Source organism: Xenia sp. Carnegie-2017, unplaced genomic scaffold (assembly GCF_021976095.1).
Source record: "Xenia sp. Carnegie-2017 unplaced genomic scaffold, XeniaSp_v1 HiC_scaffold_6, whole genome shotgun sequence".
In the NCBI taxonomy this organism is placed as follows: domain Eukaryota; kingdom Metazoa; phylum Cnidaria; class Anthozoa; order Malacalcyonacea; family Xeniidae; genus Xenia; species Xenia sp. Carnegie-2017.
Window position 1 is genome coordinate 4,086,304 of NW_025813526.1, and position 15,150 is coordinate 4,101,453.

The 15,150-nt window shown below is 36.3% G+C and overlaps 1 protein-coding gene across 1 annotated transcript in view; it reads right to left on the reverse strand.

The window, feature by feature from the left end:
• Window positions 1-15,150, reverse strand: part of LOC124457787 (angiogenic factor with G patch and FHA domains 1-like) — a 34,494-nt gene that overhangs the window by 1,821 nt on the left and 17,523 nt on the right. The window contains exons 9-14 of the mRNA XM_047007954.1: window positions 13,857-13,958; window positions 13,277-13,439; window positions 8,361-8,458; window positions 8,060-8,133; window positions 4,478-4,543; window positions 3,809-3,908 (exon numbers count right to left, since the gene is read on the reverse strand). Coding sequence (XP_046863910.1) covers window positions 3,809-3,908; window positions 4,478-4,543; window positions 8,060-8,133; window positions 8,361-8,458; window positions 13,277-13,439; window positions 13,857-13,958 — 603 coding nt within the window. The remainder of the gene's footprint in view (window positions 1-3,808; window positions 3,909-4,477; window positions 4,544-8,059; window positions 8,134-8,360; window positions 8,459-13,276; window positions 13,440-13,856; window positions 13,959-15,150) is intronic.

Sequence of the window (15,150 nt, forward strand, 5' to 3'; positions counted from 1 at the left end):
TAAAAAATATTGTGTATCCATTCAGAATGCAGATACGATACTTTTCACAAGTGAGGAAAACCGTACGTTCAATCAGTTGCTCGGAAATTTTATACTACGTGCAAACCCGCTCAACATGTTGCTCAACATTGTCTTACTATTGTTGTGGGATGTTTAGCGAAGTGTGCAAACGGTCTCAACGTGTTGAGCGATGTTGAGCCTATGAGATAAAATATTCCACGATGCCTAGCAACAGCGGGAACTTTACATATATATACAGTTCAGTGACGCCCTTTTTACAATAATATATGCCTCAGTGTGCGTATGCGTTAGCTCAACATTGTAGAGTGAGCTGTGCAAACGCACTAAACAATGTTTAGAAACGCATCGTTAAGCGCGGAAGAAAAAATATGTTGAGCGCTGTTGAGTGAATGTTTGAACAAGTTCAAGTTTCTCCCAACAACGCTCAACTACTCTCAACACTACTCAACAGGGTTTACAAATGCGCTTAACATGCTGAGTCTACAATGGTGAGTGAACATGTTGAGCGCGTTTGCACGTAGCTTTAAGCATACGATTTTCATTTCACCGTTTTGCTGCGCATAAATTTCAATACTCGTTTGATACAATGAGATATTGATATACAAAAATACTGAACAATTAACGAAAAGTCGCTATTTTCATCAAGGTGCAAGATTTTCAAAAAATTTTGGTAGATATAGGCAGTTGGAGGTCCAATAGTTCATCTGACAGTAAAATTGCTGCAAATAACTAAGACGAAAATTATGTTGAAATAACTTGCGCGCAAAAAAGCTAAACGGCATTTGAAACAAAGAGGGTTAAAATAAGGTACATGTTTCAGGAATTTCAGAAATTTTGGTGATGCATACGCGAACGCTAGGCGTCCAAATCGCAGGTAATTTTTCCAGATGCATACTTGATGAAAAATATAAAAAAATAGCATACTAGTCTCTCTCATACTTTCAATTTGGTCTATGCTAATGTTGAACGCTGGCCTACCTCCTGTACTTGATTGTATGGACAGTTTAGTGGAAAATGTAGCTGTGATAAAATCTGAGTGACTTTTCATGCACAGTTTGATTTAGCTTTTCCAGCTCTATATCGATTCCATTAGCCAGGCTTTTTAATAAGTTGAGTTGTCAAAGCTCCAGAAATGGCTAATATAATAGAAAGGTAATCCTCAAGCTTGCTTTTTGTCACTTCGGCACATACAGTATCTTTATTTCGGAAATCAACAAGACTTCGATAAAATAATTTAGTCAAATTAGTAAAGAATTCTCATAGTTAATTCACAGCTGACATTTTTTCAATGGGATCAAATCAGTGGATCAAATGGACCGAGGAAGTAACGCTGACGAGTAGTATTGCTGTCTGAGATTCTCGATCATAGTATGAAAATCTCGATCATAGTATGAAAATCTCGACACATATTATGAAAATCTTGACAATCGTATGAAAATCTCAACCCATGTTAAGAAATTCTCGACCATTATATGAAGACAATTCTCGAACATAGTATAGCATTTTCAACATACGGTTGACGTCCTAAACGTATAATTCACGTTTTTAATGCACTTTTGTCATGTTTCGCTTTTTATAGAAGTGATAGACACAATTCAAATGCTTCAAAACAATCACCCAATTCGCATAAACATACAATAGCACAAATAAATTGTTCATTGAAAGAAACTAGTTTTTCCACCCTTTCTGTCTTAACATTATGAAATACAATTTCTCTTACGAAAGAACTAGGTTCATATCTTACGTTGTCTTTTTCTTTCGGACGGAAGCGTAATAAACTCGCGAGTAAAATTACTGAAGAAATCAAATGTCCACCAGTTTTTATCATTTTCCTTAGATTTACTTTGAATTCGCTTACGAATAATGTCTCAACAAATTGCAAAGGCATTGATAAATGAAATCAAAAAAGATTGTTCTTGTTTTTCTTTAATTTTAATGCTGTTCACCATTCGTGATAAAAGTAGATCGTCCAGGTTGGTATAGTCCTGAGAAGGACTGTTTTTGTTGTTGTTGACTGACGTTTCGACAACCTTAGCGGTAGTCATCTTGAGGAGTAAACGTCAGGTTAGGCGTATTTGATATCTGGTTCTTTCGTCATTGTATTGTGTTGTACAGGAAATGTGAATTGTCATTTTGAATTAGTGTGAAGTGAAATATTTTTATTTTTAGTTGTGATGTGTGATTTAGGTGTGATGTTTTTAGTTGTAATGTGTGGGTGTCAATTGTGTATTGTCATTGTTAATTAGTGTGAAGTGTAATGTTTTTAGTTGATCGTCGGTAATTGCTGTGATCTGTTCAGGGGGGTTTGTTCCAAGTTGGTATACCAACTTTCTAATGTAAGCCGTTGTCTATAGTCAGTACTGTAAGTAATGCATTTTGCCGAGTCCCAGTCAATGTTGTGCTTTGCGATTCGGTGATGTTCGGCAATGTGATTAGTTTTGTCTTCAGTAAGTCTCGTTTGTTTTCAGTAAGTCTTATGTTTAAGTTCCTGCCAGTTTCCCCGATATAGGAGGCGTGGCAGTCGGAGCAGTTTATTTTGTAAACTGCACCTTGTCGTTCGTTGGGTTGTTCTTTGTCCTTTATGTTCGTTAGTACTTGTCGTAACGTTGTGATTGGTTTATCTGCGACACGTATGTTGTATGGTCGTAAGATACGCGAGATAGTCTCTGACGTACCTTTGATGTATGGTATCGTTGCTGTTGTCACTGAGTTGTTCGTTTCGTTGGGTTCGTTGGGTTTGTAAGTGTTGCGTTTGATAAAGTCAGAGTTATAGTTGTTTTTGTCAAAAACACGTTTGACATAGTTGTATCGTTGTGTAAAGCGTCCGGTGAATCACATATGATTTGTGCACGTCTTGTTAATGTTCTGATTGTGGTGGCTTTGTGTGATGTAGGGTTGTAAGATGATTGGTCTAGTAGTCGGTCAGTATGTGTTGGCTTGCGATAAACTGTTGTTCGTAGTTTTTGATTGTCATGTTTTACCAAACAGTCGAGAAAAGGAAGAATTCCGTTTTCTTCGACATCTTTGGTAAATTGTATGTGGCTGTTCTGTTTGTTGATGTGAGTGTGAAAGTCATCAATCTCGTCTGCATGTAGTGCTGTGATTGTGTCATCTACGTAGCGGATCCAAAAAGGTAGTGCATGTTGTCAAACTAATCACATTGCCGAACATCACCGAATCACAAAGCACAACATTGACTGGGACTCGGCAAAATGCATTACTTACAGTACTGACTATAGACAACGGCTTACATTAGAATAAGTCGAGTCAGTCTATTTGCCGTTGCAAAATACGACGTCCGTGAGCCATCAAATGCTAAGTATAAATCACGATAAAAATTAACGATTTGACAAAATTAATTTCTGCTTTCGCGAAAATACTAGAAATAATGCCTAGATTTCATTTTGCAAAAAAATGTTTTGGGGTTATGGGCACTTTAAGGATAATTGAAGATTATTTAATATTGATCACTCTTCATACTTTGTTTACCAACCCCATTCTAAGAAAACTCTATCGAAATTGTATTGACTTGTATGGTTTATTTATGTTAACGCTATAAATGTGCGTAGGTAATTAGTGGGCGTTATTTGTACAAGCGTGGCACTGATTTTAACAATTACAGTGAACTATCAGTTAACCGGAAATGTCAGTATTACTGTCATATTGCACAGTATGGCGGTGTCAGTTAAAAAAATAGGTGATGTATGTGACTTTTGATTTACATATATGAGCGAAATATACTCCATCACTAATGATTTAAGCGATAAAAAGTGAATGTTATACTTACAGGTTCCTTTATGCCAGTCTCTTTTTTTCCCAGTCCCTTTCCATCTACCCAGCCCATTTTCTTCAACATCATTCTTCCCTTGTTCTCGGCTTCAATTGGCCTGCAACAAAGATTTCAACTGTAGAGAATTGTTTTTCCTTAGGACTGGCACAATGCATCAATTTCAGTTAACAATTACATTACCAGCTGGAGATTTTTATGAGGTAAAATTGATAAGGGCGAAGCTCAAATTAACTATCCTATCAGAAAATCTAGAGCGAGTACTCTATTTGTTTTAGCAGAATCATACTACTAATTTAGTCTTCATAAAGAAAAAGGTTGCTATATTTTTCTTTCATTTGTTGTTTTACGCATTTATTGTAGTTGACACCTGCTCAATGCATTTTTCATTATTTAACTTGTTTTAATTGAATTTTTTTTTGAAGTAAACAATATAATTTATTGTTAGAAACCTAAGTAAGTAGCGGCACGACAAGGTCGGCAGCTTTGTTACGCGCAACTAATTGAAAATCAAACAGTAAGTAGAGTAGCCAGTCAAACTAACGCATTAACAATAGAAAACTAGTATTATTCTACTAAATATAAATAGATTACCAATTTACCATAAACAATGTTATCATAGTTTTTCGAAAGATAGAACACAAATTCCGAGTACGTTCGAAAACTTACTGTAAAATTGAAGAAGGCGATTCAGTAATATTGCTGTCAGGAGTTTCACTACCAACTTTCTGCCTCCTTTAATACATAAAATACATGTTTCAAAATTTGATATGCGTAAAATAAACTAAATATGACATCAAAACGCCAGAAAGTAACTAGAAAAAAGAAATAATCGCAAAGCTAACATTTTTTTAACAATTGCACCATTAGATTGTACTTGATACAAAAATAGTATTTTTCAAATTCATTCAAAGTGTTAAGTAGAAGGACTCAACATCGTTGAAAGGAACAACATTTTCAAACTTTAACAAGGTGGTTTGGTTTGAACAAAGCTAACTCGAATCAAACTCACAATTTATTAACTATGTTGCTGTTGAAGTCATGACAACCTCCTTTTCCTATCTCTATTTTATTACGTCATTAGCTATCGTCGTTATGTAGTTGTAGGAGAGAGAGCACTGCGCATGAAAGCTTACTCTTGACGCCCAACCAATCGCGTCTCCAACTGAAAGCTCTTCTTTAACTATTATGTTCTCTGCATTACAAAATCCATGGCAGAAACGAATAAATTACTTAGTGCTTTACAACCTTTGCACCAAATCAGAAATATTTCTAGTAACCTCGAGTCAGAAGACTCAATAATGCCAGCCTCACAAAAAGGTAAGGCACCAAATTAAGAGGAAGCAAGTGCGCCAATCTCTGAAGAAGTTTTAGATAATTCAGCCACTGACGCCACTGATATGCTGCATAATAATGACGATGTTGTCAGTTTGTTTGGTGGAAATGATTTTGATAATATTGATTCAAATAATGATGAGTTTTTGCAATAAATTGACGTTTTTTTAAGACCTTCCGATGCATGCGGCCAGGCGATTCATCTCAAAATCACTCAAACTACAAATGAAAGTTTTTTTTCAAATATTGGGCTAGAAGAACGCAGAAAAATAATTGAAAGATCTAAGCCACCGCAAAATTGCGACAAACGTACCGTGCCCCAGGTCAATGAGCCTATATGGTCAAGCCTTAAAACTTTCCATCGTCAGCGAGATTTGCGCACCGCAGTTCTCCAAGATTCTATTGTGCATGTGGCAAGTTCTCTCTCAGTTACTATCAATGACTTATTAAAATGTAGAGAGACGATCTTTACCAAACTTACGACTAGGTTCTTTGATGACGTTACCTTATTAGGACATGTAAACTTAGAGCTATCATACAAGCGTCGAGATTCAATACGTCGAAATTTAATCGTCGTACTTTGCATGTGTCGAATAAATTAGTTTGAATTCAGTGAACGCAAAATTCAGCGTATGAAACAATTAAATTCGACTGCTTTAATTGAGGTCGACCTTAACTTTAAATTCGACCGGTTTGGTCGCACTATGCAACGAAATTTTGCATGTGTCGAATACACTTTGGGTCACTTTTCTCTCCAGCAACAACAATTTCGACAACCATTCCACCCTCAATTCAGACAATTGATCTGTTTGCATCTCGCTTAAATCATCAATTCGATCGCTACGTTTCTTATAGACCAGACCTTTACAAACATCATATGGATGCTTTCACTATAAACTGATAAAATAAAAATTCCTATTGTTTTCCCCCATTCAGCTGCATACTGCACGCTATCCGCAAGATATTAGAAGAGAAGGCCAGGGGAATTTTAGTTGTTCCGGTCTGGCCAACTCAGAGTTGGTACCCATTGTTAGTACAAATATTAGAGAAACCGCATCAACGTTTACCACTGGAAACCGACTTACTGATTCTGCCCTCTCGACCCAATCTCAAACACCCATTACACAAGAAAGTGAACATTCTTATCTGTCTTGTATACGGGGGTAAACTACAAATAAAAGGGTTCTTTTCAAAGACAATAGAAATTATTCTTAACTCATGGCGTGATGGCAAAAGAACGCAATACCAGTCAACAGCAAAAAAATGGTTGGAATTTTGTCTTACGAATGATTGCGTTATCGTATCCCCTACTTTGCCCACGGCTCTCACTTTTCTATCAAACTTATACAAGTCAGGACTATCATATAGTTCAATCAATACGGCCAGAAATGCTTTATCTTCAATTCTCACATGGGAAAGTAACACTACGCCATTCGGACAGTTGCCAATTGTCAAACGATTTATGAAAGGTATATACGAAACTCGGCCATCGTTACCAAAATATTGCTCGACATGGGATGTTAACGTTGTATTTAATCATCTCCGCCCCCAGGAAACTGGGTTATCACTCTCCCTCAAAGAACTGTCTCACAGGCTTGCTTTCCTCCTGTCACTCTTAAGTGGCCCAGGATGCCAAACGATTAATAAATTATCTATTGATCATATGGTAATTGAAGACTCCAAGGTTACCTTTGTTGTAACAGAAAAATTCAAACATTCGAGGCCTGGTAATCATCAACAACCATCAACATTTACAGCCTACTCCGCCGATAGAAGATTATGTGTAGTCACTCATGTTTTGGTGAATATAAATAACCTCTTCTCAGTTTTATAAAGCCATACCGACCTATTTCCACTGAAATTACGTCACATTGGGTTAACTGTTTTATGACAGATGCTGGTATTGACACATCTATCTATACAAGTCATAAGTGCAAGGGCCGCTTCAACTTCTCATCTTGCCTCAAAAATCATTGAGATAAAAGATATAATGTGTGCCACATGCAAAATTCGACGGGATTGGTCAAAAAAACAAACTTTTCATCGGTTTTATCATTTCAATACACATGATTGCGAACGCTGTTTTAGAGACCTTGACCTAATGACTGTCTGAATATAATTTTCTGACTTATTCATCTTTTAATTATGGTGGTTTCCTAGGTGATTTTATGATCACTTGTTTGTTTGTTAGTCATTCCAAATATTGGTTCAATGTCGGCTCTGAAGTCTCCAACAACTACGTAACGACTAGAGCTAATGACGTAATAGAATTGGAAATTAAACGAGACCTTATTCAGTCGAAGTTTTATTGTAATTCTATTAGTCATCAGCGAGGAGTGGAGGAATTGTAGGCCCACGCATATGTTTCACGGTCCCCTCTCCTCCACTCAAGCCATTGTACCAATATTTATGCTCTAAATACTGGTTAATTCATGCGCAGTGCTATCTCTCCGACAGCTCCTCCACTCCACGCTAATGAGTAATGACTAATAGATTAGAATCAAACTTCGCCTTAAGGTAAGTCTCGTTTAATTTCCAATTATGTAAACAGTTTCCGTGTTTAGATGGCCAAATCCAAACACGCGGGAACTAAGCGAGAGTTAAAAAAAGCGCTTTAAACCGTTTCGCAATTGTTTTACAAAATAGCAACAAAGGGTTGGTGTTGTAAGCTTTATTTAAATAACCAGAAATATAAAAGCTAAATTTTCCCTAGCACAGGAAACCAGAAATTTAGTAAATAACGAAGTCAAAACCACGAAAACATAGAAATACAGCGAGGTTATTGGCTATAAAAGTTTAGAATAATCACCAATCTTGATTTAAGTTCTCGTTAACGCGGCCAGAAATGCACTCCAAGTCAATTTAGGCAAAACGCGTTTGTTTTTGCTCTTCTTACTTTATAAATTAGGTTACTACCTTGTCTCAGCTCTGTCTTTATACTTTCCACGAGTATTGGATGCGATCTCAAAATTGACTTCATGTTCACTGTTCTATCATATAAATTAAATTAGTGTCTATAGATCTATGTTGCATGGGTGAAGGAACTAGTCTGACAGAATAATTATTAAACAGAACTATAGACAATGCCATGGAATTGATAGACAGCAAAATGACTTAAAGAAAGAAAAGATTGAAAAATCTATGTTACTGATGTAGGGTTGCAAAAACATACGAATTCAAGGTGGTGCAGTAGTGTTGAGCAGAAAAAGAGCATTACCTCTAGCATATATCGTTTCTTTAGTCTCTTCAGTTCCTTTTTTCTCTTAGCTTCTGGATTTTCAATCTCAACTGATGAAACAATTCGGGTGATTAAGACTAAATGAAATGAAAAAACCATGTCATCATGTAAACATTTCACAAAATACATTGCAACAGGAAAAAGGTCAAAACCTTTACGGATTAAAATGTTGAAACCCTTGTAGTTATATTGAAATTTTCGAAGTGGCTGATTGTAGATAAAAGAAAGAAATTGCATGACTGTGAGTGAGAGCGTTCCTTGGTGATTGTTCTCCTCCTCATCAAGAAAATGGCCCAAACAATACTGCCAGTAACCGGCTTAATGTGAAAATGAATCATTGCCACAAATATTGGAGGTATAGTTCTCATGATAAAAATAAACCCCAGCAGAGTGCTTTTAAAAGAGCCATCGAAGACAAATATATATATATATATATATATATATATATATATATATATATATATATATATATATATATATATGTGTGTGTGTGTGTAGTGGTGTGAGAAAAATCACAGAACTACAGATTCATCCCGACAAGCCTGTTTCGTGATTGCTCACTCTTCAGGGTCTAACAGGCTTGTCGGGATGAATCTGTAGTTCTGTGATTTTTCTCTACACCACTACACATATTTACGCTCTGCTCTCGGGCATCGAGCACTGTTTTATACGGAAAATCATAAATTATAAACTTCCTATATATATATATATATAATATGAGCCTCTCAAGCGCCATTTCATCGAATCGGGCAGGCAATGCCAAGTGATCCCCTTCGTTGTTGGTGCTCTCTGTTCCTGGTACCGCCCAAACGAATATTTGTGTGTCAGGATGGGGATGACCCGCCGGTACAAAAATTTATTTATTAAAAATTAATTTATTTATATATATATATATATACATTATGTAATTCTATATTAATTTTTACCCTAACTTCCTCTTGTATATATAATCTAGCACATGCTTTTGTATTCATTTAATATTATCCCCTGAAGAGTGAGAAATCACGAAACAGGCTTGTCGGGATGAAACTGTAGTTTTTGTGTATTGTCTTCTTCTTATCAATATTTATATATAGGAAGTTTTGTTTATTTGAATCTCCGTAAGTACCGTGCTCGATGCTTAAGAGCAGAGCGTAAATATTGATAAGAAGAAAATACACAGAGACTACAATTTCATCCCGACAAGCCTGTTTCGTGATTTCTCACTCTTCAGGGGATAATATTAAATGAATACAAAAGCATGTGCTAGGTTATATATACAAGAGCAAGTTAGAGTAAAAATTAAGATAGAATTACATATGTTGAGTGTACGATTACAAATTGGTTAAAAGTGACTTGTGTCTATGGCGACAAGAGGAGATAAGTTCGTTACGTTTGTTGAGTGATGATAGTTGTGGTTGATAGGTGATAAAGAATTTTAGGCATAGGTTGCATCTTTTGTTGGCGCTGTTGTACGGTTTGCTGTGAGTGATGATGTTCCATGAGATATTGTGAGCGATGTTGTTGTCTTTTAGTGTCCATATGTGTTTGCTGAGTTCGGTGGAGTTTCTTAGTTTTTTGTGGCGAAAAGAGGCAGTGTGGTTCCTGTGTCGAGTATTAAATTCGTTTTCTGTAAGTCCGATGTAGGTCTCAGTTGTGTTAGTATCCAAACGTTTAACAGTTGCTTAGTAGATGACAGATGATTGTAGGCAGTTTCCGTTAAGTGGGCAGTTTTGTTTCTGTCGGCAGTTGCATGTTTTAGTTTGTGTATTTTTGTCATTGATGGTGTCATTAGTATTGTCAGGTTCTCTCAATATGCGTTTGTTATGGTTATTAATAATATGTTCCATATTGTTCATGCAGCTGTAACTTAGTTTAATTGTGTTGCGGTTAAATAGTTTTCTGAGTTTGTGGTCTATGGGAAAGTGTTTGTCAATTAGTGAAATGAATTTGTAGCCAATGTTTGTGCTGACGTTCTTGCTGTATGATGGGTTGTACCAGAGTATGTTATTTCTAAGTCTGTTTTTCCGTTTCGTAGTAGCGTTTGGGTCATATTTCAGTGTGTAATGATATCCGTTTTCGTCAAGTGCTTTTGGTATGGAGGAATTGCTTCGTCGAATGATGCTCCGTCGGATGATAAGGATGAAAGGCGTTTGTTAATGGTATCGGGTATGTTCTTTGTAATGCTTGGAGGATGGTTGCTTTCGTGGTGGATGTATTGCAAAGAGGTGTTGGGCTTAGTGTAGTAAGGTCGATGGGAAGAATTCTTTAGATTGAACGTGATGTCGAGGAAGTTAATGACTTTTTTGTTAGCTTCGATAGTGATACGCAATCCGTTATTGTTAAACACGCGGCATATCACTTTTTAATTTTGCTGTTTCTTTAGGTGTTGCTTTAGTAATGGCTAGTCCGTCGTCGCGATAAAGTCCTATGTTAGTGATGATGTGTTGTAATTGTGAGAGGAGATAGCTTCCTACAAGTTCGCATATCTCGGCGCCGTCGAAGCTGCCCATTGTCACGTCGAATATGGAGTTGTGTTTCTTTTGCCATGGTTGTTGGTTGTGAATGAGGTATGAATACTTGGCATGTATGATGATGTTTCTCTCTTGGTTTGTGATGATGTCGTGGGTTGAGGCGAAATCAAGTGCTTTGTTTAAGAGGTCTTGGTTCATAGACGGGTAGAAGTCTACAATGTCGAAAGATACGAAGTTGAGATTTTGTTTGTGTTTGATGGAGTTGAACCACTTGATGACAGATGACGAGTTTTTCCATTGGTTCAACGAAGTGGCTTTTATGATATTGTTGTTTATTCTGTCAAGTACTTTTTTGCTAATTTTTCCAATTTTAGATTTCGTCGGGTTGATTAGTCGGCAGGTGGGTTTATTTGCGAAGTTCGGTTTGTGATCTTTGAGTGTTATGAATGCGTCTTTGTTAGCGGTGGAGTCTACTCTGTCAGATATACCCAGTTGTGATGTGATATTTTTGTCTTCGGTGTGGATGGCTTGTATTGCGTCGACGTTTATTTTCTTGTATGATTTCGTGATATTTTGTTGTAGGAGGTCGTTGTACACTAACATAGGACTCTATCGCGACGACGGACTAGCCATTACTAAAGCAACACCTAAAAATACAGAAAAAATTAAAAAAGAGATATGCCGCGTGTTTAACAGTAACGGATTGCGTATCACTATCGAAGCTAACAAAAAAGTCATTAACTTCCTCGACATCACGTTCAATCTAAAGAATTCTTCCCATCGACCTTACACTATATACAATGTATATATACAATGTGTATATACAATGTGCCCTCCCGTCTATCACCACAGTGCAATGGCAACTCCTGAACTTGGGACACAGGACGTACGGTTATATTTTTATATATAGGAAGTTGATAAGTTATGATTCTCCGTATAAAACAGTGCTCAATGCCCGAGAGCAGGGCGTAAATATATGTAGTGATGTTGAAAAAAAATCACGAAAACTACAGATTCATCCGGACAAGCCTGTTTCGTGATTTCTCACTCTTCAGGGGATTTAAATATAAGTACTAATTAAAAAGCGTAACGTTTCGCATTAACCTGCGAGACGTCATCAGACAATATTAAATTGAAAGAAGTGTGGAATATTTACACGTTCCTTACAAGTATTTATAGCAAATTTAATTAGACAGTTAAATCAAAGACATGACAGTCACATGATAAAGAAGGTACCGTTTAAAAATACAACCATAAGTTATACAAACATAACAACAGACAAAATAAGACTACAATAACTGAAGGGAAATGGAAATTCCTTAGACATAAAGAGAGGGTCTTATTTTTTTAATTGAGAGGCTCACATTGATAAGAAGTTCTTGAGTGTTTGAGAAACAAAAATATATTTTAAAGTAATTGGATGTTGCAGTGCAAACTGCACATTTAAGGTGGGGCAAAATGGAAGAAGGATTTGGACGTTTACCAAATTGGATGTTTAGCACAAACAATAGCGGTCGTGTACAATGAGCTTTAGACTACTTTTACACTACTCCGGATAGGTCTGAAAACGTTGCAAAAAGTAATAGAAGCGGGCTGCGTTTATACTGCACCGGAGTGGAATTGTTTGAAAACGTCACTTTTTCCAGAGCGATACGACCACACTTTCTAAACGTGGTCGAACGAAAACGCTTCGCATTGTCGTGTAAACAGCCAACCGTTTATATTTCGTTGCACTTTAGATACTAGTTCTCTTTAATTCGTCCCGTCGTTGTGGTGCATAATTGAAAATAGTAATCTTCTTATGCTTGGGAAAGCCTTCAATGACTGACTCCGTTGTAATTATTACAAATCATCGTTTTTTATAAACTATGGCTAGAAATATAAACATCTAGCAATATGCAAATAAGAAATGGCGCCATCTTTCACAAACAACTGACGAATTTTGAGAGCGAGGGACATTATGTTTAAACACCGGTAAAACTGTTGCAGAATTTAAACGGATCACTGTAAAGGCATGCAGTCAAATTTTGCCGTCATTTTTTGGCTCCGGCGTAGTGTAAACGTTGTCCTAAAGAATGATAGATTTAATGAAAGACTATTTTCAGAAACACTGCTTTGGCTACTTGTTTCCTTTCACACTAAAAGATTTCGCAAACTTGAAATTAAGGAAAAATGAACGGGAAAAGTGTTACCAAAATAATCACTGAGCTTGTTGCACCTTACTGCACTTGTTTTGTTTTGTAGCCAGCCTGCAAGTATTGGTTCTCCATTTCTTTAGAAATCTATAATGTTTTTACAGTGAGTGAACACAGAAAAATTGCACTGCAAGACCTAATTTGCAGGCTGGCTACACCAATGCCTTTGTAGACACTTTCCGTTCTTAAAGAAACAATAAAACAGCACAGTTCAGGGGGATTACCAGCAAATCTTGATCCATAATACCTTCATCCTCGGATTCTTTGGCCTTAAGTTGGGCCATAACCTGGCCTGGCTCGCAATCATCGCATGTTTCATTTCCCTGATGTATGTGAACAAGAAATGTAGTTGAACCAATTTTTAAATGATCTCCATGATTCATTTCAACTCCCTCGCTCTCTTTCTTGCACTAAAAAGAAATCACTTTTGACTTAGAAAGCCAATATTTGTGTAGTTAAGAGCAAATATATTGTAGGCAATGACAGCAATCAGTATAAGAATGGACTCTATACAAGAGAGCATGATAATAAAAATGTAATAGTTCATTAGATGTACTAGTGAGTAACGATATGGTTTTGCTTAAAATTTTCAAACTGACAAATGACAATACAAGATGCCAACGATTCGAACACCAAAATTTGCATTGCATTTAGTTTCCGACCTGCACTATGAAAAAACAAATCATTTCAAAGCTATGGAAAATAACTAATTAAACGCAAGATCTTCATGGCTATAGTCTAAGTATGAAAGATCTCACGTGTTCATTTCAAATATTAAGCGTTTTCTATGCAAATACCCTCAACGTCAATGCACTGTATGCTAGTACCTCGCTGATTCTGTTGCCATTGATGTATGTTCCGTTTTGACTCCCAAGGTCTTTTACAAAATACCTCTTTGCTTCATGGTTATAATCAACCTTAGCATGCTCCTATAATCAAAATACACAAAAAAATTCAAATTAAATATTGCGTTTAACATCTATAAAGGAGTTTCAACGAAGTAAGTTTGCATTTTCTATACTTTATTTGACATCAAAGAATATATACTTCATATCTGAAGGAAACTAATTTATGAACAGATGCTACCTCGCAGTAACATACAAGTCGCTTATTTTATTTCAAAAAAAACCCAGTTAAAATGACATAGCTTAATTTCAATGGCTTAACCATCACACAAGTTTGATTAGGCTATGTAAATATGTCGGTGTTGATTCACTGTAAGAACATTATAGATTTCTAAAAACATAAATAATAATTTAAAATTTACATTATACGACCGAATTTCCGCGATGGTACGTGACTCCTTAACTTACAAAGTTGTTACGCTTACGTTCAATTTCCGTGCAACCATATCGAAAAAACGTCGTTGACACCATCGTAAATGGTAGAAAATATCAAAAATTTCCTTCAAAGCATTAAGTATACCAAAATGCATACAAGCAATATTGAACATATGTAACTATAACGTTAATGTTATTTTTGAGAACTCTACTATTCGCAATGACACAAGTAACTTCTTTTACAACTACGTCTCTAAACATGGTTGCAAAATTGCAGTGCTTAATAAACTATAATTTAGCCAAATGTCTTGGAGATTTGTGCCAGCATGAATACTTTAGCATCCTACTTTGAATCAAACAAGGAATATTCAAAGAAGAAAAATGGAAGAGCGGAATGCAGGCACTGAATATTTAAGGTCAGCACAATGAGGCGTTCAAAGTCAAGTGATCTCATTGGATAAAGGCTTGTCGTTCGTTGGTTTACAAAGTATGGAAGTTTCAGACAATTTGGTGAAGCCTAAGTCCTCTGCGCAGATTCGTAACCTCTAAATCACACTAATGTTAACTGTGCGTGTAAAAGTCACTCGTGTACAAAAACAGGAATAGATTCACAGGGGCAAAAATTGCCTGGTTTCTTTATTATAATTACTCACTAAGAACATCATGATTGTTGTGACAAAAAATTCTGCTAATTCCGCCTTTTTTGAAGCTTAAAGCTCCTAGGCATGCTGATGAGCCTTGACCTTGGGCAAAACATTTCACCATAACATTTAACAAGGCTATGACAATATTATTTTTACGCAAAAACCATGCCTGCAAAATATGATTACCAATAGGTCTA